The sequence below is a fragment of the Caloenas nicobarica genome, chromosome 14 (genome assembly GCF_036013445.1).
Source record: "Caloenas nicobarica isolate bCalNic1 chromosome 14, bCalNic1.hap1, whole genome shotgun sequence".
Classification (NCBI taxonomy): Eukaryota; Metazoa; Chordata; class Aves; order Columbiformes; family Columbidae; genus Caloenas; species Caloenas nicobarica.
In genome coordinates this window covers 7,474,424-7,501,778 of record NC_088258.1, presented here as the reverse complement: position 1 = coordinate 7,501,778, position 27,355 = coordinate 7,474,424, and the positions used below count along the sequence as shown (strand labels likewise).

General features: G+C 41.9%; 1 protein-coding gene across 3 annotated transcripts; it reads right to left on the bottom strand.

Moving 5' to 3' along the window:
- Positions 1-500: 500 nt before the first annotated feature.
- On the bottom strand, positions 501-25,510 carry TECPR1 (tectonin beta-propeller repeat containing 1). 3 transcript variants are annotated; one of them, XM_065645063.1, is made up of 25 exons: positions 25,427-25,510; positions 22,625-22,857; positions 21,015-21,197; positions 20,462-20,584; positions 19,684-19,809; positions 17,972-18,146; positions 17,775-17,875; positions 16,218-16,319; positions 15,716-15,861; positions 14,349-14,872; positions 13,364-13,509; positions 12,258-12,413; positions 11,591-11,740; positions 10,799-10,956; positions 10,067-10,194; positions 9,693-9,795; positions 8,916-9,012; positions 8,452-8,531; positions 8,068-8,124; positions 6,402-6,576; positions 5,067-5,202; positions 4,628-4,720; positions 3,777-3,883; positions 3,185-3,304; positions 501-2,496 (listed from the first exon to the last, which is right to left on the bottom strand). In XM_065645063.1, exons 2-25 carry the CDS (start codon positions 22,853-22,855, stop codon positions 2,299-2,301), a joined length of 3,615 nt encoding a protein of 1,204 aa, XP_065501135.1. In that variant the 5' UTR covers positions 22,856-22,857; positions 25,427-25,510; the 3' UTR covers positions 501-2,298. The 3 variants fall into 3 exon arrangements, with proteins under 3 accessions (XP_065501135.1, XP_065501136.1, XP_065501133.1); XM_065645064.1 differs by having other exon boundaries at positions 25,447-25,501; XM_065645061.1 differs by lacking the exon at positions 25,427-25,510 and having other exon boundaries at positions 22,625-22,956.
- Positions 25,511-27,355: the final 1,845 nt, after the last annotated feature.

The following is a 27,355-nucleotide window of genomic DNA, read 5'->3' as shown; positions in this document are numbered from 1 at the left end:
CTACTTGATTACTTTGGCAGAGGAAGGAAACCAAAGAGTTCGGAAAAACAATGCCATTGATGAAGAACTGCACGTCACTTTAAGAACCAATTACTGATACTGCTGTTAAAAATACAGAGTTGAAATGCTTGTGGCAGTGTATTTCTGATAGGACTTCCTGCAAACAAAGAGGCATTATTTAAAATATTAAGCCCCAAATGGCATGTAGTATCTACCTATAAATACAGCAGCAGAGGTGACGGTCACCCCTTCTCTGACCACAGCCATCCCTGATGAATAGTCAGGCACAGGACATGTGTTGTAATGGAATAACAACTGCTTTGCTACAAAGTGCTGCTTTATTGGACATGTCAAAAGGGATAAATTGCTTTTATTTTTCAAAATTGTTTAAAGTAACTTATTCCTTATTTTAACTAGCCATAGCAATGCCATTATATTTTTGAATTAAATAATTTTCTAAATAATAGTTTCAGAAGGCAAATATTTAGTACTCAAACAGAAACAACTTATAAATTATCTCTTGTTCACTTAAACCCAGCTTTTTACAAGTAAAATAACTGAAACTTGGCAATGCAGGGGAAAATGCAAAGGTACATTATAAAGCTTATTGTATGAAATCAGTTTGATTGTTGGACATGTAAACATGGACTATTAAAACAAAAAATCTTTTTGATATGATGCAGAGAAAATACAATCCTAATAACTCTCTAAAAATACATGTAATAAAGTTATTTATTTGGGCAAGATACTGTGCAAGTTATGCAAAACCTATTATGGTAATTAATGCAAACATGTTATCTATGGTACTCCCACAATGTATGTATCAACCAGAAATCTCTAATCACATAGTGTAATGATCAACAGGGGTTTTTTTAAACAGTAAAGCATCTCTTGAATCCTCATTCACATTTGCATTTGGAAACAGTGCTTTCCTTGGCATTAAAATACCAAATATATTCTTTAAATACGTGCAAACAGAAGTTTTACTTCTACAGATACAGTACTAAGACCACACCACACTGCTCATCATATAAAAATAACTTCATATACAGTCACACACAGAGAGGATAAATGATTGTAAACTGCTGCTAGGGGAAAAATGTAGTGCCTTCCTGAAGCTTTTCAGCACTTCCCAAGGACTGGATTTTAAGTAATAATTTCACATCACAGTCAAATTACGTTAAGACAGGATAAAAAGCTTATTTGGAGCATAAAAAGTGGTTTCTTGTTGGAAGAAGGGATGAATCAGTCACTTACTGAAAACAAAGAGCTGAGCTTCATTCCGAACCCATGTTACTATACGTTGGCAAACTCCAGTGGTATCAGTAAAGTTGTTTTGCATTCCTACCACTGTGAAATCAGGATCTTATTTAAAACCTCCTCTTGTCTTTCACACTATGAAAGCATAATTTGCACTGATCTGGAACACAGCCGAACTCCTCAAGTGTCTGGTGCCCTCCAGCCTCCTCAGGTAGGCATCTGTGCGCCTCCGTTGTCGTGGTTCCAGGTAAGATAGAGATGGAACATGATTTACCACCATTTGGACTGACAATTTAGAATGAGCCTTTGTCACTCTTAGTCAAGCTGACCAGGACCATGCTCTGTACATAGACCCGCTGTAACTAGTCGTTTCAGTCGTTGATGAAGGTATTACTCACTGTGAGCAAAGACAGCAAAAATCGGCCCTTACTGGTACCTGCACCCTAAGCTGAGTTGTACAGAATTTAGTTTTACTGACGGGAGCAAGCATAGTGTGACCCAAGCTACATGCTCAGATTAACAGGATTCAGGAGCCGAGTTATATGCATGTATAAATGCTTGTACAGTCAGAACCAGCTGTGTTTGCAGTGCAAATCACAGGAACTGTTGGTAATTCATTTAAACTGCTTATGAAATCTTCATCTCTGCTCAAATATGGATCTAAAGAATAGTGTGCAAGGTGTGTGAACCTGAGAGAAATGTAGGGAACTGTAATATTAATTAAAAAAAGAAGGTAGTGATCACGGCAAAGATATTCACATTCGTATGGTTGTGTAGCAGCTGCGGCAAAGGGTCGGAAATACATTGTGGCTAAAAAGCTTGCCTGCTTTGACAAAACCATTAGCTCTATCAAGTCACATTTTACACATGATGTAGTAGAAGAAACCAGTATTTAAAATACCCCATTGCAAACTCCAGTTCAGTAAAATATATTAGTAGCACAAAAAGGTCAGGTTTTTCTCTCAAGGCAATAGACATTTAGTTTCTTTTTAAATTATACTGACTACTGCTTGTTTGCAAGGTGTAGATGGCAACAACTTAACAATGAACAGCATTTCTGTGCAATTCTTGACTTTCACTGACCATCAGGGGGGTTCTAGAGTGTTCTGTTTTCTCCTTACTCGCCTCATCTTCTACATCCTTTGATACCGCTGAGTTTTCCTCAGAAGTGTCATGCATAGCGACCCTGGATGCTTCGGTTGCATTCCCTCTGACCGTAATGTGCTCCCATCCACCCTGTAAAAACATTGATAGAGAAATATAAAAGGAGAAACATCACTCTGCATTTATAACACCTGATGCGATGCTTTATGTACACTACTGGTTTTGTACTATTTTTTTCAAGAGGAAAGTAATCCTGCTCTGGGCTGAATCAGAAACAGGGTTCCTTGTAAAACAAAACACAACACAACACACACTTCCTGAGAACGAGGTATATAGCTAGTAAGCTTGAGGATCATTTTTATTAAAGAGAATTGAGCTTAGTAGGGTCAGGTGTACAGAACAGAGCCACTGCAGGTTTTCCATCAACTTAAAAGGGGCCAAAACCTTGAAATAGGCTTTCTTAAAACACTGAGAGTAATAAAATGAACAGCGGGAAACAATCATGCGTAGACTCGGAAGGAATCAATTTTTTAAAAATGGTACTTACTTCACTGATTTTTCCATTACAACTTTTAAATTACCTATTTAAAATGAATACTTATCAAATGCAAATAAGCGACTCCCCAGCTATAACTGCATAACCCAGTATATTAACTTAAAAAAGGCACCTAAAGCTGTAGAACAGAGGTCAGTTCCCTGCGGGTATATGCAAGCTCTACAAAGCTGGCCAGCTGGAGGAGGATGGCACTTGCCTTTCCGCACATGCCCATGAGTATTTGGATATAGAACTTTTAGGCAGTATTATGTCCCCAGCACTCACCCCAATACCATAATCCCACGAGAGGCCTTTAGGTTCCATTGGCTGAACACCAGTCCGATGGCAGACGGTCCCACAGCTCAAACTATGGCTTCCTTGCACTTTGTCAGCTATCACCCAGACCTCAAGAAAGCAAAGAGAAACAAGAAAATGTGCATTTTGTGCTGCTCTTCCAGACATGAAAACTGTAAGTCTGTTTGACCACCTTCAGAAATTCATCTTGATCTTGCATAGGCCAAAACTGCTCTAATTTAGTCAGAAAGACACCCAAACAAACAACTGGGTAACAATGTCATAATTAAAACCTTGTCAGATAGTAAGACTCTGCAGGAAAGAGATTTTATAAAATAGTCCTGTTTAAAAAAAAAAAAAAAGGAAAAAATTAAAGAGGATTTTTAGTGAAGGGCTGTATGTATCACCATTTCATTGGCATGGTTTTTGTCTTGCTGTCGGGATTCCAGCATTTAGGCAATCACCTTGTGGAATAAATAAAGGTAAACAAAAATAATTCACCGGAACATTTAATTTAATTACAAGAGTATGTTAAGCACAATTTTTAATAAAGTAATGAGATACAAGGAAGCGTAATACACACCTGGTCTAGGGGCCCTACAGACATTTTACGGATATTATTTGAAACATGATCCCAAGTCGATCCTTGTGGGTAACTTGGTGTGATTCCTTGCCGGTACCAAAGATTGCCTGTGAAATAAATAGTCCTGGTTACAACTCAGGATGTCTGCTCTGTAAAAAGTGCTAGTAAATAAGGTGAAACAGCAGTAGGCAATACTTTCTGTTTTCTTTGGAAATGCCTTATGGTTTTGACTAATATGTTACATTGAAGGACAATGAAATTCCTCCTTTGGAATTCATATTTCTATAGTTATTCTTTATAACTTTTCTGGAAAACAGCAAATACTCTGTTTTGTAAAATTTGTTGGGGAAAAATGTTCATATAAGGAACTATGCACTAGAGAAGGAAAACAAATGAGATTATGATATCTGAAGGAGACTGGTGTTAAAGGCTCGTTTCTTTCACAAAAGGATGCTTTGTAATTTATTTTGCAATGATGATGCTATTTCTAGGTTTTGCAACAGGAAGGTATTCCTCTTTGGTTTTGTACGTTCTAGGGTTTCAGACAAAATCCTGCCATGCAGTTCTCTTCTTGGACATTCATCCATCTCTTCCCTCCAAGAACAGCATAGATGCTGGATTGTTGCTGCCTAGGGCGCTATCAGATATAACAAAAACCAAGTCTTCAAAGGCAGGAGTTAAAAGGGCTGCTGCCTTCATCTCTTTCAATAGCAAATATTACTGCTCTTGGAGCAACAGTAAATCAGCTGTCCAAGCAGAAGCTCTAACTTAGCCTCTCCTTTTTAAATCAGTCTGATGCATACAGATTTATTTTTTGTAACATTGATAAATAATTTCTTTAAAATCCTTACCATTTTTATCCAACACAAACACAGACGTTCGTCCTACTGAGACTTGTTTTAACTTTTGTTTTTGAGGTGAAGGAATATGGTACCAGCAGTCGCCTAAAGGTCAGAAATATTTGAGTAAAACATTGAGAAAACAGAATTATGTATGAGAAGTCTTGGAAATGTCTGCAGTTGAAGTACATAGCTGTGCAAGAAAGGTGTGAATGACACTACACTTAATATATTTTTACTAGCTTGTTTTTAGAAACAAACACTTTAAATCATGCAAGTGAAGAGCAAATTAACTGCTATAGTTATCATGAATATTATTCATATGTGCTGTTTCGCACAGCTATTGGAAAGGCCTCTGCTAAACAGATTTGTCTGTTTCAGACATGGCAGTGTAGTAGACTTTACACAATGTATAAGATGAAGACTGTACTAAAAAAGTACAAGTACTTACCTGCAGGGTTTTTTGGAGACACTGAACCCCGATAGAAGGCAGAACCATCTCTAGCAATAGCCCACACTTGGTAAAATGCTCCAATTGAGACGGAAATGAAGGGCTGATCTGTTCCCACGTGCAGCCAGGATATTCCCTAACAAAACATGGAAGATGAATTATAAAGCAATGGTTAAAAACTCCCAAGACAAAATACTGTTGATGACCAAACAAGAAAATCTCTACATAGTGAAAAATATTTTGAAGAATAATTCTTGCATAACTTTACAACTGAAGAGAAACAAGGTCCCCGATCCTCCCAGGTATTTGGATATATAACTCTTTGAAAATAGCTATGTTGGACTGTAACAGGGTCATTTCTGTTGAAATCACTGGAATTTAGGCACCTACACGTCTCTGAATAGCTGGGCTAGAGCCTTTTTTTTTTTTTTTTTAATAATCCCTTGGTTTTGATTATACAGAACAATAGTCTCACAAAAATCAAATGATATGGGGCTTCAGATTCCAGACACAATATTCCAGTTTTTGCTGTTGCACTGCCTTACAGATCTGTGCTATTGCAACTACTTGAACAGGAAGGAAAAGAAAAAGAATTCCTATAAATTTTCAACTTCTTGCAGTTTTTCTCCAAATTCCACTAAAGTATATTGTTAGATTCTTTCTCCCTGTTGTAAATATGGCTTAAAATCAGTGCATATCAATCCTGATTTGATGTTTCAGCATGTGTCTATTAGTAGGAAATAAGTATTCCTATTGAAGTTACTGGAACTATTTGCTTTTCTGCACGCTTTACTGGACATTCACTCATTTCTGTCCCAGTCCATAAAAAAAGTCAAATCTGCAGGTTAGTCCAGGCCCACCTGTCTTAAATAACCAAGTCAGTTCCAGGCCCAGAAAAGTCAAAGGATAAACTCCTGCTGGTATTAGCAGGCATTAGACTGGGACCGTACTGTAGAGAAATTCTGTTCCTCAGTAGTTCATTTGGATGGGATACACACATTATCAACAAATGAAAAAAATCAAAAGAGAAACTAAACTATCAGTGCAGAAAGTGGAAATAAAATGCTTCACAAGAAGATATACAGGAGCTGAGAGAGGCTGCTGCACGTGACGTGGCACAAGCTGAGGCAGATTATGCAAGAGAAGCGCTGCTGTAAGCACCGTGGGCAGCAAACTGTGCTACAGCTGATGGACAAGGACTTTCATATCTGGGACATAAAAGGGAAAAAAATAACAAGGTGCTTTGAGAGAGGGCACTGCATGATGATGTGTACGTACTTGTATAATTACACTAAATACATCAATAAGGCAGTAAAAATAACCAGGGAGCCTTACAGCTGGGTTGTGCTGTGTCACTCCGAGCCTGCAGAGCACGTCTCCTTTGTCACTGATTGCCCACAATGCTACTGCTTCTTCATCGTCTGCATCTGAGCTGGGCATGATGGAGATGTCCCACAGGGTAACAGGAGGCACTTCCAGCCATGGCCCGTTGGTGACTATCTTACATTTTCTGAAGCAGAAAAAACCCAAACCCGTCAGAAATATGTACTTTCTGTAAGGGAACTTGTTTCCTGGTCCATTGTTGACTTCAGTGCAAACATCCTGAAGTCTTTTCATTAAGTAGGTACAGCAAGGAATAGTATTTTTAATTTGAGAGAGGCTTATGACAATCAGTCATGTTTTGCATCAGGTTTTTAATTTTGATGTATTACTGATTTCTCAAAGCTTGACGTAAAAAAATGTTACTTATAAAACCAAGGTCACCCAAGAAGCCTGCTGCTTGTGCTACCCTGCTCCCTGGCTCTCACTGGGCAACAGGTGGATAACGAGTATTTGACCCCAGCTGAGAATCCCATTGCAGCGAGAATTCCACACCCGGTTCATTCCTTCTTCTGTCTTGATTAAGGGAATAATTTTACAATTAGTTTTTTGGTGAGGCCTGTTAAAAAGTTACGTAGGCAGAGATAAGGCAGCTCTAAATTCAAGAGTTGGAGGTAGGTCATTCTCGGAATTGGTGTAATTTTTTCTATGGAAACTGCAACAAAGTACTGCTGGTTATTAAGGAAATTATGTTAGATTCTATCGTCACAACAGTAATTTCTGTGTATGAAGAATGTTCTAAAAAAACTCAGGACATTCCTCTGTTTCCCAGTTCTGAAAAACTGGATCCAGTCCGGAGCTGTTCCCTATTTGTTTTCAATTTTCAATTGACAGTAAAAACAAGAGGAAATGTTTAAACTTGAGAGTATTCCTCAAGTTGCTCATTTTATTTTAAGTCACCATTTTGATTGATTGGATGTCATTTGTTTTGTTGCATATCCTGGAATAACAAGAGTTTGATGCTTCAGGACTTCAAAGACTTTTGTACAGGGGCCAAAATACTGGCTTTGTAGCATCAGTAACAAACAGAACAATGCGTAAGTTCACAGCAATTTATTAGCATAGCTATTAGACACTCTAGTATAGAAAGCACAGAAAAGCTGGAAAAATAGTGAACGCACAGACTTTTTCTGCTTAATAGAATATAATACAGTGGCAGTTTGCTATTTTCCAGGTTCCACCTGAATACAGTGTCCTGTGACTTAAATGGGGCTGGGATTATCTGAGGCCTAGCATGCAGTGTGTGGAATTCATATCTTAAAACTATTAATGGCCTATTACCAGTTGTTACAAGTGACCTAACAGGCCCTAATATGCCTAGACTCTACCATTCCTTAATCGTTTATCATAAGGAAAATCAGATACAGAGAATAACTAGCTGACTTTTATCTACAGATGCCACAAAGTCAAATAGGGTATCTACCTGTAAAGGCTTAAAATTCAAGCCATAATGCTAAAGATCATCAGCTTCGCTATTGGAGATGGGCTATTTATTGCAGGTTTCTTTACTATTGCTTTTGTTGACTGAGTGACAAGACTCTTCTCCTCATAAGTAAAGGAGACTTCTAGGGAACACTTAGCATTTAAGTTCAAAACTTTTATTTATATCTCGGTTCCTCACCTTGCCCAGCGCCTCCGTCGGACAAAGTCTTTCATTGTCTTGTGACCATGGTAGGACCTACCAAAACAGATTTAAATAGGTCTTGATGAGGATGTCAGAGCATCTCCAATGTCAGTGCCAGCCTGAGAGCACCGTTTATGTATCTGCCCCCCAGACACGCCTGCTGACTTTAAAATACTGGGAACTATAGTTTGCTAAGCTCACCTTGCTGCCCTACCTCCCCGGCAAATTTCAGTGTTAGTGTCCCCATAAAAAGGCAGAAATCAAGGCACGTTTGTCCCTGTTAAGCACAGTTAATGTGCAAAACAGCAAACGAGAAGAAATGAGGACTTAAGTATGGCATTTGCCTGCTAATATTTTAGGTAGAAGAAGGGATCTCCTTACGCTGGAAAGTCTGCTGCATACTGCCAGCCTTCCCGATCAGTTCCGCCTGAAGTATTAAAATCAATATACCAATCGGAAACCTATTGTCAAAAGGAGACAATAACAAGCACAATCAACACCTAATGTAGAATAAAAATAACCTCTTCCACTATTTCCCTCCACCTTTTTGAGTGCAATGACTTGCTAGAAGCCTTCTAATACTTGCACACTTCATACAACGGTTCTTTTCAATTCAGTTGAAAAGGATCAGAGCAGCAGTCTAAGTCCCACTGAACAAAAAATCCCACCCAGTGCTCAACATTCTTTTGACTATGGAAAATTATTGCTATTGCATAGATGGGGAAACAAAGGTTAAATATTACGACGCATAAAATAAGAAAATCTGGGTCACTTAAGCCCAAGTCTTGTATCCTACTTGCTAAGCCTTGCCTTCTTAGTAAAAAGACTTTTAAGACAAAACTTACCCAAGACCATTGTGGAGAAGGAGGCTTGGTATTGAGTTTTGTGCATTCCTGCAGGCCAGATGCATCACTCCACATGTATCTGTCTGTGGGCAGACCTCTGGGGTGGAACAGTGTACAAGGAACGCAAGGTCATTCACAGCAGAGAATTTAAAAGGCAAGGGAAGAAAAGCCTATTTGTAGCACCTCCTGCTTTCGTATGTGAAACAGTCTTCTGTCATTAATCTCTATATTTAGAAATACCATGTGAGTGATGAGGACAGCGGGAAAGAATCTGTACCATTGCTTCCAGTTACACCAAACTTGAGGACCACGTAAACTTTTCTCTGTAGAATTATACTTCTCACTACTATGTAAAATTGGAAGGTGAATCCTGAGTTTCTCTGGCATAGACACCCACATATGTGAAAGCTTTTTCCATATTTTCAAATATACTATTCAAGGGCCCAATGTATTTAGCATAATATGTGTATGAATAGGTAGATCCTAGTAAGAATTTTACTATATGGCCTTAATAATGAAAGGTATTGCAAGTAGGCACACTTTGTGCGCTCATAAAGCACAAATCTGTAATGTTTTGCTACAAATGCATTTCGAATGGATAATTACAAACCTAGACAATTGAGAAACACTGCTTCTTCCATCTCATGTTAACAATAAATGTTGGAGGAGACCAAAGATACTGTAATAATTATTCTGAAAAGCTAGAACGAACCCCTTGTTTCATTTCACCATGGTAAAAAATTACAGTAAATAAATCCAATAAATTGAGTGAATAACCTGCTGCTGTATCCGGTGACTGGGTTCCACCGTTGGTTCTCATAGATGTAAACACATTTCACATCTGACTGCGTATAAATGTTATCAGCACTACTGGCCAGTCCTGTGAGAAATAATTCATTTGGATTACAGTAAAGCTAAACCTCAAAGACACTACATGTTAAATTCCAATATCCACAGTAATATTGTTGATTATTCTATTTCTCACTCTGAAGCTTAAAATATAAATATAAAACTGCAATACCAATTCCTTCCTGATGCGTGGCCTGTTCACTGTATAACCCTACATGTTACTTAGGCTTAGGAAGGACAGCTGAAATAGCTTGAACACTGACCCTGTCAGGAAGAGATGTGCACACTGCAGTCATCCATACCTTGAATGAAGCCACCTCCATATCCACCAGTATAAACCCAAGCTGTGTGATCATATCCTATGCCCCACACTATGCCTCGGTTATTGCACTCTATCATTCGAAGATGACCTCCAACTTGACGCCAGAACCTGCCAGAAAAAGGACATTTTACATTTAGTCTACACCACATCATCAGGAACGTATGCCTTCCCCTCCTACAGCTCAACAACCTCAAGGACAGGCAGTTTAACGTCCTTGCTTGTTCAACATCTGTCCAATTGGCAAGTGAAGGTGGTTGCCAGTTGAAATCATTTCCTTCTGAACAACTACTGAAAAGTAGATGGAAGGAACCCGTCTGCCTCTACTTGAGTTTTCAGGCTTTGAAGTATTTTCCTTTCCTTTTTTTTAATGGCTTGTTTTGTATATATACCAACAATAATCACAGTGATTAGGTTTACTTTTAGTCTAGGCCATCTCTTAATTTAAGTAATTATGACATTAAAGATGCAGTCACAAAAAAAAAGGATCTCAATAAGAAAGGCTTTTGAAATCACATTAATATCTCCAGCATCTAAGAATTACAATATGATTTGGTGACTTTTTTCACGTTCAATCATGAATCTGAAGGCAGCCATGAACCTTGTCATTGACAGACATCTGCAGTGCACAGCCCACCAAAGTCCCTGAACTGACAGGAACGACATCTCTGCTGGACGGCATCCCCAGCTGGGAGAACAGCTGCTGAAACCTTACATTTGATCACAGGGCGTCAGGTGCGGTCCCGCCTCCAGCTCGGGGCTCGGCTCACTGACAAAGATGTCTCCTTTACAGGTAACTGACCAAATGGCATGCTGAGAAGGAGGGCCTTGAATCCGTCTGCTTTCACAACACGACATGGTCAGCAAAGACAGCTACAAAACAACAAGCGGAGAACTAAAAGCTTCCGTTTACAGTGAGAACAAAGATTTCCATATAGATGCTTCGGTATTACAGAAAGAAGTTTTACCTTTGCATGTTCTTGCAAATCAGCAAAGTGAATTTGCAGCTTTTTCTCAAAAGGCACTGGAATTCAGTGTTTTAGAAATGATTAACACAATCACTGACACCAATGTGGTTTGCAGTATCTGATCGCTATGAAGAATCTTTCAGGTTTTCCATTGCTTCAGTGTGTATGTGCCTGCCTGCCTACACACAAGACTCTACAACAGTGACAACAGATAACAGTTCTACCAATGCAGACAAATAGACTAACTGAATTAAACTCTTAACTCATTTGTAGCCTAATCTATGTCCAGAGATAGGAAGGGAAGGAAAAACAATATTGGTTTTACTGCAGATAACTGCAGCATCAGAAAGCATGCAACTCCAGGGGAGATAGGAAGCCTCAGGTGCCTCTAAAGAGGTTTGAACAGACTTTTAAAATCCCTGAATTGTGAACAGATAAGTAGCTTAGATACTGTAAATATAATGCTCAGATTTCAGAGACTAGCTTTTATGTTTTATTTCAGATATTGCCAGCTTGAAATGAAAAATACACAGAATTACCCAGTCATGCATTTCTTGCTCTGTTGCGGCTGCCAGGCGGATTGGCCATCGCTGCTTCGTCCTTTCAGGTGTATACAGTGCAAAGGAGTGTTTGGCTTCATTCAGAACTTCAACTATAATAGTGACTTCATTCAGGAACACATGGATATACTAAGACAAGAAAAAAAAAATGGTGACTAAGCCAAACTCAGATATACCCTCCTCAGAGCCAGCATTTTTGTGCTTCAGGACTATGAATGAGGCATTCTTGCCAAGCATAGCAAAGGATCGGTTCTTGGAAGGAACGAGGCACAGTTTCCAGTCCTGCACTACCTCTGATTCCTCCTGCCCATACACATTAACCCTACTTATGAAGACCCTGCCCTGCCAAGCTTGGCTCTTTCTTCATAATCAAGAACATTGAACTTCCAAAAGAATTCCTAATCAGTGCAAAGCTGATGGTTTAAACAATGTGGCTGGTTGCTGACTGGGTATTTCTGACATAGCATTAACATAGCTACAGCTTAGAAGAGCCTGCAGTTTGCTACTACCCTCGGCTGCATTTGAATTAGTTCCCAAAGCTTAGAACAATAGCATACCATAATTCGCCTCCTTTAAGAAAACTGTTTTCCCTTCAAAGGTTTTCCTTTGCCAAATGCAACTCCCAAGGTTCTCAAGCAGAACACACCTTTTTCTCCTCATGATACATGTAGTAGATGAACAGGATGCTGTCACGCGTTCCATCGCTCCCAGTGAACTGCTCAAGTGCAACTCGAACATCCATCCATTTGTGAGGCTTCCAATTCCTCCACCATTGCAAGGTTCCAGTTTTAACCCAAACCGACTGCAATGCAAACACATCTTTACAGGAGGAAGGACACTGCATGACTCACGCTGTTTCTCCCAAATGGTATTTTACCTGACCACAAGAAATCTCTGCTGCAGGTTAGTCTGTAACATATCAGTTAATTCTGACACAAAGTATACCAGCGTGTTCAGGAAGCTGAAGACAAAATGAAAACTGACAAAACTGGATAGAAAGGCACTGAAATAGCATGTGTACAACAGTATTAACATTTTACCTCTGCAAGAATGCAGTAGCACACAGGTAGTAATTGCCTCTAGTGTGCTCCTCTTATAACGCGACTTCTGTTTGGACTTTGAAGGCTTTTAACATAATCTTTTTAAACTTGATTAAACCCCTGGACTCCAAGTGTTTTTAATCAAAGGAATTCCAGATCTCATTTGGCAATTAGCAATGAAGGGACCAAAAATGTGAATGAATCTGAAAAGAGCCAAGGAGTCATAATAAAGGGAACATCAAACAAAAGTGCTGCTGTTGACATTTGCATCATTGTTTTATTTATGTGAGTTACATTAATCCCTTAATGGTCACAGAAAGGGAAAGTTCACCTACTTGAGTCACTGTTTCAATTAAGAAGTCTCATCTTGCGGTGGAATAATTCATACAATATTCCACTGTTCCAAATATTTCTCTGTGGAACTGAGGTTTCAGTGTGCTCAAATAATGTTGACTAATGCTTCGTTTGCTCCTATAGAAAACTATCAGTGAATGTTTTTAGATAAAGACTTCTGCTCCTCGTTTGATAAGATCCTAGTTTCCCACAGGGATCTCAGACAGTGATAATCCAGGAAAGTCGTCACAGACAGAAATAAGGACAAGAATACAAAGGTGACAGTTCAGTTCAGATCAGTACATCAGAAATGTATTCCTGATGCCCATTATCGATAGATGTGTTTAGGAGACAAGAGATAAGTGTGCTCACTGCTTACCTGCTCAATAGCCTGCTCGTAGTGCCTAAAATTCTCCAGTTCCCGCTTTGTCCTTTCACTGAGCTGCTGAAAAATCTGCTTTCGCCACGCTGCTGTCTGCGCCGGCGTGATGGACAGAGACAGAGATTGCACAGAGGATGACAAGCCTGGAACAGAACCAAAATCCATAAACTCCAGTGAGCTTTGAATACAGTTCTGTGAAAGGTAAAACACGACGCTGAATCAACCCAGTCTAAGACATTTTTTCTAATTATTTTACTTTGGAGTCGATGTACTACAGCCAAACTTTGCAAATGATGCACAGAAATGGGATCACTAGATGTTTATGTAGAATGTTTCAAGGCCAGTACCTTGTAAAATTGGGAGTTTCGTCACTGAACTGCAAAATAATTAGGTAATACAATGCATTAAGAGTTACCCTGTTGTTAAATACTGTGATGTCACAGTTCACGGTTTATTTTGAAAATATGGTTGTATTCCACTGTCTTTCAATAATCTAAATTCTAATGACATCCAGTTATCAGCTGGGCTCACATTCGCAATGGCCCTGAGTAATTTCTGTATCTTACCTTTGTCCCAGTAAGAACGGTAGGAGTGAGGCAGTTATTTGTGGCATCTGCATCTCTCAAGAGAGCCCTTCTCGCTGCTCTCAGTTACTACACAGTGATATTATGGGGTCTGCCTGAAGCTGCAGTTTCAGTCCAATTAAAAATGAGATGCAGAACCAGCACAGATTGTTTTACAAATTCTTACAGAAACTCAGAGAAAAAATCACCTTTACATTTATGTATCTCAATCCCAAAGTGCTGTACAGCTAAATACATACAACACTATCCTCAGACACGGAGCGTATTAACAAACTGCAATAACAGTAAACGGGTTATCAGAAGTTTTATGGCATTGTTTTGTTAAAGAAAAAAACAAATCAACATTTTTCTTAAAAAAGCCTTGGGAAGGAGGGTCTGTTCTGGTGACTGGGTAGTACCTGACGGAACAGTGAACCACTTCAGTGGGCTGTGCAAATCTACAAGGCAGCCTCCCCCGGACACCCAGGCCCACAGTGGGTGCTCGTCGGCTCCATACTGCTCGTCAGCTCCCGCTGAGAACGTGCCAAGGGAAGACAGGCTGGATGTTTCTGCAAAGGTGCTGACGGAGAGGACTGGATGCTTTTGGGCCTCCTTCAAGTCAATGTTTGTCCACTGCAGCTCTGCAGAAGGATTTGGGTTTGCAGAAGTTTTATGCATTTCAAGATCAGCTTTCTCATTAGTCAAAGCAACAGTGGCTTCTCCTTGATCAGAGCCCAGAGGATCCACAGTCAAACCTGCACATGTTTCTGCTGCCTGGTTGCCTGTGCTGTTACCACTGCTGCTGGCTGCAGCTCCCGTCGGGGCGGTGCTGGCAACGTTCATGGGTGCATTTGGAAGCTCTGTATCGGACGAAGTATCTGCATCACCATGAATGATTGTGTTTGTTTGGTTCTGAATATCATCAGTAAAGAAACAGCCAGCACTGAAGGACAAAGAGATAATTATCATTCAAAGCATTATAAATTAGTACAGGCCTGAGACCACAGACATATGGAAATCAACTGAGAGTTTCAGTTTTAGAAGAGAAACAGCAGACTTCTTTTCTGAAGGTCAGACTCCATATCATCCAGAGCAAAGAGTCTACTGCAAATCTGGCAGACCAGTCTAGTAAATCTGAACACAGGAAGATATTTCATTGATCTTTTCAAACAATCGGTGGTGTTGGCTGCCTACAACTCTTAGGAAAACACTGAAGCAACATCACATTTTCTGGATATGAAATAATGAATAGGATTTTTAAAAGCCCATTATTAGCTTTATTATTTTTGTCCTGGCTAGAGAGGGCTTTACTCAGAGCACACTCTGACTCAAACGAGTCACTTCTGCAGCACTCCCAGCTTCATGGGCACGTCTTGCCCAGCCAAGAAGCCAGCAGTCAGCAGAGTTACTGACTGAATCTCTCTAGGAAAGGAAACCTACAGTGACACTCAGGAGAAGGATCATTCCTAAGTAGAGCTTCATGATATTTCACACATAATATTTTCTCTTATTAGAGACTAGTTCCAGATAGTGATAGTAAAGCTCACAGAAACACGCTTTACTGCAAGCATGCAGTGAATTCTAAAGTGGAGCTTCAGTTTCTGCTCCAAGTGCAACAACTGCTGCTTATTGTTGATTTTAATGGCAAAAAAAATGCAAATGCTTTTTGGCATACAAAATGATTAGAGATGCTTTTCCTTCCTGACTGTACATTTCAATGTAAAGAAATATCTCCTAGCACTGAAACTCTTGGCGTACAAAGTCTTGAGCAGGTATTACCAAGTACCTGAGCAGACTTGTCGAGCTCCCGGTCTGAGATCTGTCACTCTCTCGGCCACATACAATTGCCTTCCATGTCTTCCCACTGAGCTCACTTGGCGTGACACCTTGGCGAAAATAAATTGCTCTGTCATCACAGCCAATTCCCCAGACCTAGGGAAGGAAAGGGCTTGGTGAAGGAAATGGCATGGAATGCAGGTGGATACCAGCTACAAAAAAGCTGGAGTTGTGGAAAATACAGCAGAAAAATCTGCTGGACACAGCGTTTTCCTTTTGTGTTCTTCCCTAATGCTGATACTGTAGAGGCTGAATGTGCCATACAGGAGACGTGCTGACTGTTCATGTTCTGGTGAAGAATTCAGCCACACATTCCCTCCCAGCAGCTTAAGCACATGGACCTCTTGTTCAGCTGTCCATAGTGGCACTGCTGACAGTCCTCACCACACGTGAACAGTGCCTGCACAAGGGGGAACATAAATATCTGCATAATTGGTACACAGCTGTCTTACCTGGTTATTTAAGCCTACAGTTACCATCATCATTTCTCCAACCATTTCAATCCAACTTGTTCCACAAGGATTATGTGAGTTCACTCCTCTTCTAAACCACACCTACAACAGCAACAGCAAAAACTCTTAAATTTTGCTCCTTCTGCATTAGCAAGCAGAGAGCTGGAATTTAGTTTCTTTAGTGGATTAGTCTTATTCTCTAATACTGACTGGCTGCATTGAGTTAAGAAGTCTCTTACCTCCTTAGTTCTTTATCAGGTAAATATAAAACAATTATCTTAATAGTACCCAGACTGTGTGTCCTTGTGACCAACTACAGCCAGAACAGTCCATGGCGAGACTTTTTGTTATGACTTCCTGTGACAGAGTTAATTTCTCTGCCATTGGAAAAATACTTTCTATTACATATCAACTGTAGGCTATTTTTGGCCACTCTGAACGGACTTCTAAATAGCGTTCTCGTGTTCAAACTCTAGAAGCAGGGCTGATGGAGGGAACTGTCAGAGGGATCTTGTCAGTGGTACAGCTCTTTAAGTTGTCTCCCCTTGGATTAGGTTTTACTAATCCGAAAGTGTCTGTGGGCTGGGTACCTGGAAAAATTTCCGTCTGTATTTAGTATATAGTCATATAGTGGCAAGCAGCTACTTTAGAAGTTGTTGTCTGAATCCCATAACAGACAGTATACTTTACTATCTTGTGGCAGATCTGAAGAAAAGTATGGAAGCTTATCTACGTTTATTATAGTGGTTTTATTTGGCAGATGTTGCAGGCTGGACACAGTCTTTTACCATGGCTCCGCTGACCGGTAGTGACTCATTAAACCAGAGCAACTCAGTTACTTAAAACTGCTACACATGCACAGAGTTGATCTATGTTTTTGAATTCGATATGAAGGGATTGGATTGTAACCAGCACAAGAGCACTCTAGTACATTCTTCAAGACTTTTGAGACTCCGTGCGAGGCATGGGGAGTTGGACTCTATGATCCTTATGGGTCCCTTCCAACTTGAGATATTCTATAATTCTAAGTTAAAATCCCAGTAAGAAAGTAATCACACATAAACATAACAGGTATGTCACTTAATAAACACAAAAAAACTACATTAAAAGGCTGATGAAGAGTTACAGTAGGAATATAAAAAAAATAGGATCATATAGAAAAGCATAGATGAAAATATTCCCCATGCCTCTTCTGATGTAAGTTTCAGATCATGTGGAAACAAGACTGAGCAGGTAGGAGTCCCTTCAATGTCGATACTTAATATCTCTTAGAAGCAGGTTCTTATTACATCCCCACCCACCTACCACATCTGTCTGGCTCGGGTTTAGAAAATTCATTCCAAGAGAAAAGCAGAAAGTCTTCCTTAATTAAATGCCACTATGTGTATCACAAACCACAGAGTATTCCTGTGACAGCAAGGGGAACTAGAATTCCCCAAACCACGAGGATAGGGAGTCCAAATCACCAGTATTTCCTATGGAAGTTACATGCCTGTTTGAGAAAAGCAGATAGAAAAAAGGAAGAAAAAACCAGAACCAGAGCATGACACCTCTTACTTTTCTATCCTTTGTAACACACCACACCACATCGACACCCACAGAGACGTGCATAATCCCATTTTCAGAGCTTGGAGACTCCACAATATTCCAGGAAACTCCTGCAAGAAACAAAACCCAGAAGGCACTGTAGGTTAGTTTCTTATTCAACACTATACAAATCAAAAGGGTTGCCAGCTAAATTTAACAAACTTTACCTTGCGGGTTATTCCTATCAATTCCTTCTCTCACAATAGCTTGCCCTTCCCAAAGAGTTGCCCAAAGGAGGTCATATGGTCCACAGCTGATCTGTACAACTTCACCCGGGGTGGTGATTAAGGACCACATGGAACCTTCTGGATTGTCATGGCAGACGTTTTCTCTGTACCATACCTAGACAAGTTAAAAAAAACCCAGACAAATAAAACTTAGAAAAATATCACTGCAACAATGAAATCATTGAGAAAAGCATAGAGACAATCTGGAAAGAACAGTCCTCCTTTAACAAGAGGGGGTTTTTATGCAGTGTATGTGCTCTGACCTTTAAAGGTGGTTTTTTTAATGTTGATTATGCAGTTGAAGACTTTTTCCTTATGTACTAAGGGAGGCGGCTTTTCTACAGACTAGCTTTTATCAGGGAAGCAAATCCAGACTGGGCACAGTAACCTACTGCTACAAGTTCTGTGTATATTTCAACATTTAAAAACCACTCCAGTGTATTTCAGGGCATGTTATATAAACCAAGAATGAACAAATACGTAACACAAAAATGTTACTGTTAGATGATAGCCCCACCTCACTTTCACTGAACAAAGCTTGCCGCAATATGGGTAAAAAATCCCATTCCCTGTGCAGCCTTCAGAGACATCCAGCCCATTTGCAAGTCTTGGTCCTACTGTCTGTGAACTTTTCTGTGGAACGCAGTCCAAAGAGGAAGGTCAAACATAAACAGCATCCCGCAGTAGTTGTATGAGTGCTCCAGAACATGACTGCTGAGTGCTAAATCCTCATTTTTAGAAATTTTACTTTATTTCTTTATTTACTTTATTTCTCTGGGGACTTTTACTAGGGAAACAAAAGCATTTTACAGTGTCAGTCAAGTAAGCCTGTAGAATGTGGATGCTTGTCACTTATTACTGGCAAGCATGAAGCACGGGGCATTTTATTTTAAACAATTTAACCAACATTGCTTGCCTCTCCAGGCAGTGCCAAGTGTGACTGAAATCTCAGGCTATCTGTTCAAAGCGGTACACTCTTCCCCATGAGACCACAAGTTAGAAATTGTCTAAAGACAAATGAATGTCAGATACATGGTGTAAGGATGAAGGGTGGAAAGCAAGAATCGAGTCTTTACAGCACTGACCAAAGGAGGAGAGACCTTATTGCCTAAAAACAACAACAAGAAGATGGATGTATAGTTTTCAATAGAAAATAAATTTAAAGCATTCCAGAGCTGGATTCTACATAACCAAGTCAGGAAGTACCACTTTCTGATCAATAAGTCTTAGAAAACCGTTTGTAAACTCTCTCGAGTCATACCTGACTCTCCACCACAGAGACAGGACACAATACTTTGCAATAATCTTTATCAGGTTTTAAGGATCCTTCTCTTTGTTACCAGTGCCATAGTCTGCATTCTGGGCATTTTTCAGGTTGTAAGACACTACGCAGCCCAAGTTTTCAAGGTTCACCTGTTTATAGAGGTTTAAGGCTTCCATAAACCAGCAACCCTATGAGATACTAAGCCTTTCCATTTACAACACAAGTTGTGATATAATCTAGTCCCAAAGCAGCTTTTACATCCTCTGCCAGAGGCGCAAACAGCCTTCTTTATCAACATAAGACAACAACAAACCTGCCTTGCTTTAACAGCACTGAACACCTTTTCAGCAGTAATTTACACTAGAAAACTTCGGGAACATGCACATACCCTTCCTTGTAAAGAAACTGCCCAGACTGACAAACGGCCAAGAGGCTCATCGGTGATCTCCCATCCTCCGATGGAGATGTCATTGAAAGGGTCTGGCAACTGGTCTGGATCATCATGTGATACGATCTGAAGCAAAGAGAAGGGGGGTTGAGGGACAAAAGGCAGTGATGGGCTGGTGGCCTAACTCATTTCTTGCAGATTGGTTTAGGTATCGCTTACTAAGGTGGCTGAGCCTGGAGATTCTTCCTCTCATTGAAGGCTGCGATATGCAGAGAGAGGAGAAATGCTGCTGAAGAAGCACAAAGAAGTCTGTGTTTCATCCCCTAACTAAAGGAAATTTTTACTCACAGAACAGTGCATAAAGACATTATTTGAATTGGAAAGCTGGAACATCACAAATTACAATTTTTGTACATTCTTAGAGTGGAACAATTATTCACCAACAGTTATCCATACGGATAAAGGACAGAGCTGGTGAATGATGCTGGACAGGTGCCACCTCGAGAGTGCTTTATCAAACAACCAGAAGTTAAAAAGTTGGTTTGAAATCTGCAAAGGAGCTGAGCATCTATCTCCAACTGCATTATCATGAGATTTGGCACCTTATTATGGCAGGTTTCTATGAAAATTCCCAGCCTTCCATTGCAAGAATTACAAGTTGGAAGTCAAGGAATCCAGGTTCAGGCTACAGAGTAGTGATACAGAATGAGTTTCCCTGCACCGATAATCCATTAATTCAGAAGATCAGTTTATTTCATATTTAAAAGACATCCAGAACCTTTGCCCAGACGTCCCGTGATTTGTATCTCCTGTATCTGATCCACCTCCTGCGTCTGACACAAGAATTCCATCTCTTATCCTTTGTGTAGGTGCTGGGGAAGTCTATGGCATAAGTCCAGCCCTGCAAACAGAGGTTTTCTTGTATGAAAATCAGGACCAAGGGAAAGCCTGAAATCATAACTTAGAGCAATTCTGCACAAGTCATTACAAATACAGTCCAAGTTACTGTGCATGTCTCAACAGATCAGCTAATTCCATGAACGATATATGAATCATGTCCAAATTCCTTTGCAGGATAGACACAGAACAAACAAGACACAGTAAAGCATTTTACTTGCTTCATAGTAAAGATCCTAAATAACAACGGCATCCAGCTGCCAGCATTTCGTGGCCTGATCAAAAGAAATAAGCCTTCAAACAAGATCCCTGCTTGTGTTGCATTATAGCTGAGCTATTTCCCAGAAACAAGTAGCTATGGGAAGTTAAGTGCCTTTTATTTTCACAGACTAAGGATTCCCAGAATAGATCTCTTTTCGGTATTGTTCACCTACCCCTTTCTCTGTTGGTTCCCCTCCAATATTTTCATCCACATACCAGTCAGACTCCCACTCCCAGTGTGCCGAGGGCAGTGTTAAACTATCAAGCTGCTGGTGTTTCAGCCCGCTCACATCGCTCCACTGCCAGCGGTCACTAGGCAGTAATTTCTCACAAAAGCCACCAACTGGATTCCAGCGCTGCCAGAAATAATAAATAAAACGTTTTATTTGAGATCACATCGTCTCATTGGACATCTACAGGGAGTCATAAATGATACATTTCTTATTTTCTGCAGTGGAAGCATTCACACTGTAAGCCCCTACCTAATGTAGTCTTTGGAGGAAGCTTTTTTAAGTACCAAAGAAGGGCTGACTGCAGAGCTAGTCCCAACCATGTCATTTTCAGCTACATAAATAGGCACATCTGATGATGTGTTTTACCACTAACAGTGCTTTTTCCTTTGGTGATGTGTGGCACCATGATCCTGCAGCATTAGGATAATGCTGTACAGACAGACTTGGGATCTCGAATCTACTCCATAAGAAAGACGATTCGCATCTTGCATGCACGAGAAAAATAACACAGCTGCCGTGCCAGAAACTATGTCAAGATAACTATATCAGTAAATCTTCCCTGAATCTTAAATTATACCAAGGAGGTTTTTTTCCAAATTTGGCTTTAATCAGTTACAGAACAAATAACTTGCTGGGGTTTATGCCAATGCAGCTGTGATTTTTCTTTTTTTTTACCCACACTCTTACCTACTATCAAAACACTGCCAAAATGAGTAGTTCAAAAGCCTTCTATGGTTTTTATGCAAAATATTATTTACTTTTACTACGAATCTGGCTAAATTGCTTTGTATGTTATCTGCAGACTGAGTTTAATTTTGTCATTATGTCTTGCAGAATATTTCCTTTTTGTGCTTTCTAGTATTTTGTTTTCCATTTTTTCGTAGCCTAGGACAAACAAACCAAAAAATTTTACATTTTTAAAGAACACGTTTATATAACAAAAGGAACATTCTTTAATGGCTGGAAAGCTGTGTCAATATTAAATAATGTATAAAATACTATTTTAAAGGTGTTCTTTTTGAAGTACATCATGTAGGAATGATCATCTTAACACTTCTGTGCAAAAAAAAGCTGGGAACATTGTACTTCAATGGAGAGTTATGCCTTTATTAGACAAGTCTTTGAAACACTTTAAAAAAAGCATTTTCGTAAGAATAATATATTTCTGATAAAGTATTTTTGTTGCATGGAAGTTACACTGGACATTTTCTTAAGGGGATTGTGTATTTGTCACTAAGGAAAGGAAGACATCAGGTGAAAAGGTGAATGCTCCTGTCTGAAATGGCTTGCATAAAACAGGCTGAGTACACACTGGTGTTGGTTTTGGTCAGAGCAGGGAACCTTCCTTTGGGAATTAAAATATTAAAAGAATAACCTGCTATTAGGCACGTGTGTACTCTTCAGAAACATCACACAAAAAAGGAAAACAAATAAACCCAAGCAATCTTCCATGACAAAAACATGCAGAGACAGCTGACGTGTGGATCTGCCAGCATTCCCTTCCGACGAATACGTGGCGGTGCGATAGAGGCACCTGTAAGACGCCATACCTGATTCTCATAGGTTTCTTCCTGGTATCTAATAGGAACATCACCCGAGAACACGTAGGTGTATACTTGATGATCACAGGCTATTCCCCAGCAGCACTGTTTGACAGCAGAGACCCGTTTGAATTCCAGCTGTGTGTCCTTACAGAGCTCCCAGTACTGGCCAACGGTGGACAGAGTGTAAACCCTCCCAAAAATGTCCACAGCCCACAAAAGGGAACTGGGCATGGCCATGTCTGAAAGGCAAAAAGGAGGTATTAAAGGAAATGACAGTACATCAGTCCTGCTCTGAGCCATCATCAGTCAAATTAAATAAAGAAGTAAAGAATGATCTTTTGAAGAGTCTATGCAAAGCTGGCAGCCAGATCTCAGTCAGGGCTCTGCAGTTACACCTCTTGGATGGCTCTGTCCATCCTACAAGAGCTGACAGCATGAACAGGACAGCTTTGGCAGGACAGAAGTCAACACTGATCTGAGATGAAGTAGCACAGACCGGTTTATAGCAGAAGGCTTCTTTGTGAAGAGCTGGTAGTGCTGCTGGTGCTCCACACTCCGCTCATCTCAGTTCCACAAAGCCACAGTATCTTACGATACCTCCTTCTGAGCCTCCTCTTGGTGTGTGCCAACATAGCTACACAGGTGCAATGGAAAATTAGTGAAAAGGAGCTTCTCCATAAGCACACATCTAGTTTTAATCCATGGGCATATTTACCTCCTGCTGCCAAGAAACCTCTGTCCAAAGCATTCTGGTGACCACTTTGAGACCTGATCTTTATTTAACATACATAGGTGTGATATTTAAGTATACATAGAGTGTGGTTTGACAGCAGAGACCTGGTTGAGTTCCATTCCAGTCTTATCACTCAACAGCCTGTCATTTTCTGGGCACTGCAGCTCCACCCTTTGTGGAAGAGTCAGCATTTTAGGTGAGGCAGGTGTACGCCAATCCTTCTGGAAGTCAAGAAAGGCCAGCCTATTTCTAGTTTTTATTTAATTTCTTTTTCTCACTGTTGCTGGAAGCCTGAAGGCATGTATAACTGCCTTTGTTTGCCCTCGGACCAGACGTTTATCCTCTTTATATCCTGCCTTTCTACATTAGTAAAAGTAGGACAGTACAGAAGGACAAAGTATGGAGAAAATCGAATGGAACAAAGTGAAGATGAGGTGAAAATTATAATATGCGTACCAATGGGAAAATAAAGGCCATGAAAATAAGCCTTTCAGTTTTAGCACTTAAAATTCTGAAAACAGTATTTATAACAGAGGAAAATATTATGCATTTAATCTTAAGCAACCAGAATTCTGGTGAGTCTGGAGTAAAGGAAGCATTATGGATAATGCAATGAAGATATCTACCTAGCCAGATAATAAAGTGATGCTCAGGTGCGTTAAAGGTGAGCAAATATATAAATGAAGGCCTGTACATCAAATGACAGTGCAGGCAGGCAGGAAAGTACCTGGAACAGTTCTGAAAAATGTAGTGAAAGTTCCAAAGATTATGAAGTTAGGAAAAACATAGACCGGACAGAATTAAGATAATCCAGGCAGATGCAACTGGATTAAAACACTGAAGGCAGCCAAGATGAGTGAGAGTTTCTGCATATTCTTTCTTCTGAACTTTTGAGACTGAGTGGAGAATCATGGAAAAATCCCAAATGCATTTAGGATTATAAACTACTTTTAAGACTCCAGTTTAGGCCCCTTCGCACCGGTTGTGCTGCAGAAGATGAAGACAAATGTTGCCTGAAGGATGCTCAGTGCTTGCAGTTCATGTGCATTTCAGCAAATGCAGAAGTTGCCTGGTGTGCTCAGGGGACTGGAAAACAAAAAAACCTAATCCACCCCTGCTAATTCTTCTCATCCCTCAGGTCAGCCAGGTAATTTCTCACAGAATTAAAACTACTTAAATTAAGATGATATGTTGTTAATTAAAATTTCCAGCTGCCTGGCGTAACACTGCTACAGAATTCAAGGAAAATATCCCAGCTTCGTGCATATTATAAAAGTAATGAAGTTCCTCAGGAGAGAGCTGACATGCCTCTGTCTTCAAACGGCGGTGGTGGCAGGATCTCCTGTGGGTGCCCGGGGTGAATTCAGCGCCACAGGACTCAACGTGCTCAGAAGATAAAATGCGCACGGACAAGCTCTACCTCCCGTGCAAACGAACGCACTTGACAGCTTGTACTCGCACGGAGACATGCGAGCACCGCTTTATATCCGCGGGATCTCCAAGCGCTTTACAAACTTGACAAGGTGAAAATAACAGCCGGGAACAGCCCGAGGTGCGGGGAGCGCCCGCTGCTCTTCCCGGCGGGCATTAAGGTCGGACCGGCTTAAGAGCCCCCGCGGGGCCGGGGCATCCGTGCCCGGGGCATCCGTGCCCGGGGGCCGCGGCATCCGTGCCCGGGGGCCGGGGCTGCTGGCCGGCGGGGCGGCCCTCGGCAGACATGGCGGCCGGTCCGGGCGCCCCCTCCACCGCGCTCCCCCGCACCGAGCAGCCGGCCTGCTGCGGCCACAGCACGGGAGCGGGTCCCCGGCAGCGGCGGTGCGGACCCGCTGCCCGGAAACGCCCCGCGGCCCGCCCCGTGCGCCTTCCCCGAGGGGCTGCGCAAGGCGCCGGCGCCTCCCCGCGGCCCCGCTCACTCCTCCCGCCCGCACCGGGGGCAGGGCCGCGGCGGGGCTGCACCAGGCCCAACGGCGGCCCGATCTCCAGCCGCGCTGCCCTGCCCGCCCCTCTCCCTGCGGCGGGACCGCTCACAGCGAGCGGCTCTGCCCCAGCCCGGCCCCCCGGGGCTCGCCCCTCACCTGCCTCCCGCCGGCCTCACCTCTCCCGGCCGCCGCTGCTGGCGGAAGGAGCCGCCGCGCCCCGCCCCGCCCGGGCGGCCCCGCAGCGGCGCGGATGTAACGGAGAGCGCCGCGCCGCCACCGCCTGCGCCGCCACCGCCTGCGCCGCCACCGCCTGCGCCGCCGCCACTGGCGGGAGGGGCCGCGGCGGGCGCGTCACGGCGCGCGAGGCAGGGCCGCCCCGCGCCGCGCGGGGGCGCTGTGTGAGGCGGGTCCGGGCGGGAGCGGCGCGCGGGGAGCGGGGGCCCGGGGTCTGCGGGGAACCGCGGGGAGCGTGGTTGTGGGAAGTGGTCGTGCCACCGTACTCGGCGCTGGTGAGGCCGCACCGTGAATCGTGTGTTCAGTTTTGGGCCCCTCGTCATAAGAAAGACGTTGCAATACTAGAGAGAGCGCAGAGGAGGTGACGAGGCTGGAGAGGGGCTGGAGCACAAGTGTGAGGGGAGCGGCTGAGGGAGCTGGGGGTTCAGCTGGAGAACAGGAGCTGAGGGGAGACCTGATCACTGGCTGCAACTGCCTGAAAGGAGCTTGGAGCCAGGGGGGGTCGGGCTCTTCTCACAAATACCAAGTGGCACGACAAGAGGAAATGGCCTCAAGTTGCGCCAGGGGAGGTTTAGATTGGATATTAGGAAAAAATTCTTCCTGGAAAGGGCTGTCGGGCATTGGAACAGGCTGCCCAGGGCAGTGGTGGAGTCACCATCCCTGGAAGGGTTTAAAAGGCGTTTAGACGAGGTTCTTAGGGACACGGTTTAGTGCTAGAGTTGGGTTATGGTTGGACTCGATGATCCTGAGGGTCTCTTCCAACCGAAATGATTCTATGAAGAGTTCACCCGTCCGCTCAGCCTGCTGCACAGAGAGGGCAGTGATTGCAGTCGGAGTTGGAAAAAACAGCGTTTGCCTGAAAATATGTTTACTCTTGATGCATTAGTATATGTCTTGCCCGAGGTATAAGGAAGGAGACGGCGTTTACTGTCACAACTTGTAGCTGTGTAGTAGTATCATAGTAGCAGGCCTTCCCAGAACACCAAAGGTGCTGTGTAATATTTATTGCAGGTCATCACTGTGACTTGCCCTGCTACAAAATGGTAAGCTCCGTTTGGAACTGCTTGCTTATAAACCTCATTTTTTGCCATCACATTCCAGTTCATTTTGAATGGTTTCAGAAAATCTAACAAGATAGGCAGGAACTTCCATGCCTGTCTATTCAAATAAACAAGCAAGAAGGAGATCAGCAAAAAGTATCTCAGATCTTTGTGTATCTCAAAGGCACAGTGAAGGAGGGTGGAAAAGCAGTTGTCTTACAGGCCTTTTTCAGAGGGAACTGGCAGATCCAATGTGAATCCAGCCTGAGGAGTTTCTAGTTGCCGGTTAAAGAGAACACATCTGCCTTGCTTTTGTTCTGTGGCCTGTAGGTTAAGATGGTTTTGACGTGCAGAGGGTTGTGGTTTGAAGGGTTGGTATATACATTTAATTCTCTAGAACGATGCCTGTGTGAGGCAAAATCATCCCGTCTGGGTCGTTTCCTTCTGAGCCTCAGGGACACTTGACTCATGCTGCTGTGGTTTGGTCCCTTGCACACATTGGTGCCTACCTCAACCTCTAGTAGAGTTTTTATGATTTGAGCATTGGAGCAAAACATTTTAATAAGAAATCAATTTTGCAAGATTTGTAGCGACTGGGACTCCGATACATTTGACATGTATTCAATCCAGTTGCCATTTTGAGCAGGTGGAAACAAGACTTCCATTGTTTTCCATGCGAACTGGGTTGCAGAAGTATTTAAGGAGCATTTTCTGGAATTTTCTCAGTTTGGCTTTTGAACCACAGTCCGGTAACCCTACAGGATGGCAGCGTGAATGACTGATTATGCAAGGAGTTCACATGATAAATCAT

Coding starts and splice junctions, on each gene's coding strand:
- TECPR1 (XM_065645061.1), bottom strand. CDS start 22,921: ATGATGGCTCAGAGCAGGACTGATGTACTGTCATTTCCTTTAATACCT. Junction 10,957..11,590: donor AGCAAGAAATGCATGACTGG/GTAATTCTGTGT, acceptor GTTGTTTTGTAG/CTGTCTTTGCTGACCATGTC. Junction 9,796..10,066: donor TGGAGGTGGCTTCATTCAAG/GTATGGATGACT, acceptor TATTTCTCACAG/GACTGGCCAGTAGTGCTGAT.